Here is a 2,120-nt window from a genome sequence, read left to right on the forward strand (position 1 = left end):
TTTTTCCACATGTCCTCTCACTCGTATGAATTCTGAGGTGCTGAGTAGGGTGTGAACAATTATTGGAGACTCTGTCACCTATTTTATATTTATATGATTTCTGTGCTATCATATCTCTGGTGTGAAATAGTATTGAACTACTATGAAACAGGGTTGATTCATCCTTAAAGACACTGATGCAATGTTTTCATTGTAAAACTTCTCTCCAGTATAAAATCTATAATGTTTAGTAAGATGAGATCTTCAATATTAAAAGCTTTGCCATTCTTCACATTTACAGGACTTCTCTCTAGTATGGGTTCTCTGGTGTCGAGTAAGTGGTGATTGTTGATTAAAAGCTTTGCCACATTCTCTACATTTGTAGGGCTTCTCTCCAGTGTGGATTCGCTGGTGATGAGTAAGTGATGATTTTTGACTGAAACTTTTGGCACACACTGTACATTTGTAGGGCTTCTCTCCAGTGTGGATTCTCAGGTGCCGAGTAAGTACTATTTTTTGATTAAAACTTTTGCCACATTCTTTACATTTGTAGGGCTTCTCTCCAGTGTGGATTCTCAGGTGCTGAGTAAGTGATGATTTTTGACTGAAACTCTTGCCACACCCTGTACATTTGTAGGGCTTCTCTCCAGTATGAATCCTTTTGTGGTAATGGGGATGTGAGTTTGTATTAAAACTTTTGCCACACACTTTACATTTGTAGGGCTTCTCTCCAGTATGAATACTTTTGTGCCAATTACGCTGTGAGATGCTATTGAAAGCTTTTCCACATTCTTCACAGCTGTAGGGCTTCTCTCCAGTGTGAATTCGCTGGTGGTGAGTAAGTGATGATGTGTGACTAAAACTCTTGCCACACACATTACATTTGTAAGGCTTTTCTCCAGTATGACTTCTTTTGTGACAATTACGCTGTGATATTCTACTAAAAGCTTTGCCACACTCTTTACATTTGTAGGGCTTCTCTCCAGTGTGGATTCGCTGGTGCTGAGTAAGTGATGATTTTTCACTAAAACTCTTGCCACACGCTTTACATTTGTAGGGCTTCTCTCCAGTATGAATCCTGTTGTGGCGATCAAGATTTGAGTTTCTATTAAAACTCATGCCACACACTTTACATTCGTAGGGCTTCTCTCCAGTGTGGATTCGCTGGTGCTGAGTAACTGATGATTTTTTACTGAAACTCTTGCCACACACTGTACATTTGTAGGCCTTCTCTCCCGTATGAATTCTCTGGTAATTTTTAAGGCTTGGTTTTTGACTGAAACCTTTGCAAAATTGTTTATATATGTAGGGCATCACTCCAGGGTGTTTCCACTGGTGACAAATAAGATTTGAGCTTTTATTAGAAGTTTGGTCACATTCTTTGCATTTGCATGGCATATCATCTGAATGAACACTGTGATGTTGAGTAAAGTTCTTGAGTGCATTGCATTCTTCACATTGGTAGGTTTTCTCTGCAGAATAAATTTTTTGGTGTTGAGTAAGGGTTGAAAAACTTTTTAAGGCTTTCCCACACTTTTTACATTTACAGGTCTCTCCTTCAGTCTAAATCTTCTGATACTTAACAAGTTGTAACTTTTCACTAAAAGTTTTTTCACATTCTTTAAATTTGTAGAATTTATCACTGTCATAGTATCTGCTGTGTTAAAAAAAAATAGCAAAGCATTTGCTTGCTCAATATCTTCTATACATAGAGGGCTCTCTTTCTCTAAAAGTTTTCTTGTATTAAGCAAGCTCTGCACTGTGGTTAAGAGCCCTTTCACATATCTTACACTTGCAGGTTTTCTCTTGGCTATGAATATTTTAATGAATAATAGTTTTTGATCACTAAAGCAGGACTTTCCTACATTTTTCATCTTGGTAAATTTCCTTCAGAAAAGGACTAGGATTTCTATATATTCATAAATTTTATCATCAAGGTAAATATACTGGTCATTACTCAGGGTAGAGACATGGCTTTTTGTGTTACTTATAGCATTATCTATATAGTGCACTTTCCAGAAATCTGTATCAGAATTGTCATTGAGCAATAGTGGGGAAATAGAAACTTTTCTACAATTCTTAATATTGTCCATTTGGGCACAAGGAGAAATTAATCTTTTGTTTCAGAAAAATGGACATTT

The 2,120-nt window shown here is 36.7% G+C and overlaps 1 protein-coding gene across 1 annotated transcript; it reads right to left on the minus strand.

The window, feature by feature from the left end:
* Positions 1-249: 249 nt before the first annotated feature.
* On the minus strand, positions 250-1,377 carry LOC144371405 (uncharacterized). Its single transcript, XM_078033730.1, has one exon. The coding sequence runs from the start codon at positions 1,375-1,377 to the stop codon at positions 250-252; it is 1,128 nt and encodes a 375-aa protein (XP_077889856.1).
* Between the last annotated feature and the right edge of the window lie 743 nt (positions 1,378-2,120).

This window comes from Ictidomys tridecemlineatus, chromosome 16 (assembly GCF_052094955.1).
Source record: "Ictidomys tridecemlineatus isolate mIctTri1 chromosome 16, mIctTri1.hap1, whole genome shotgun sequence".
In the NCBI taxonomy this organism is placed as follows: domain Eukaryota; kingdom Metazoa; phylum Chordata; class Mammalia; order Rodentia; family Sciuridae; genus Ictidomys; species Ictidomys tridecemlineatus.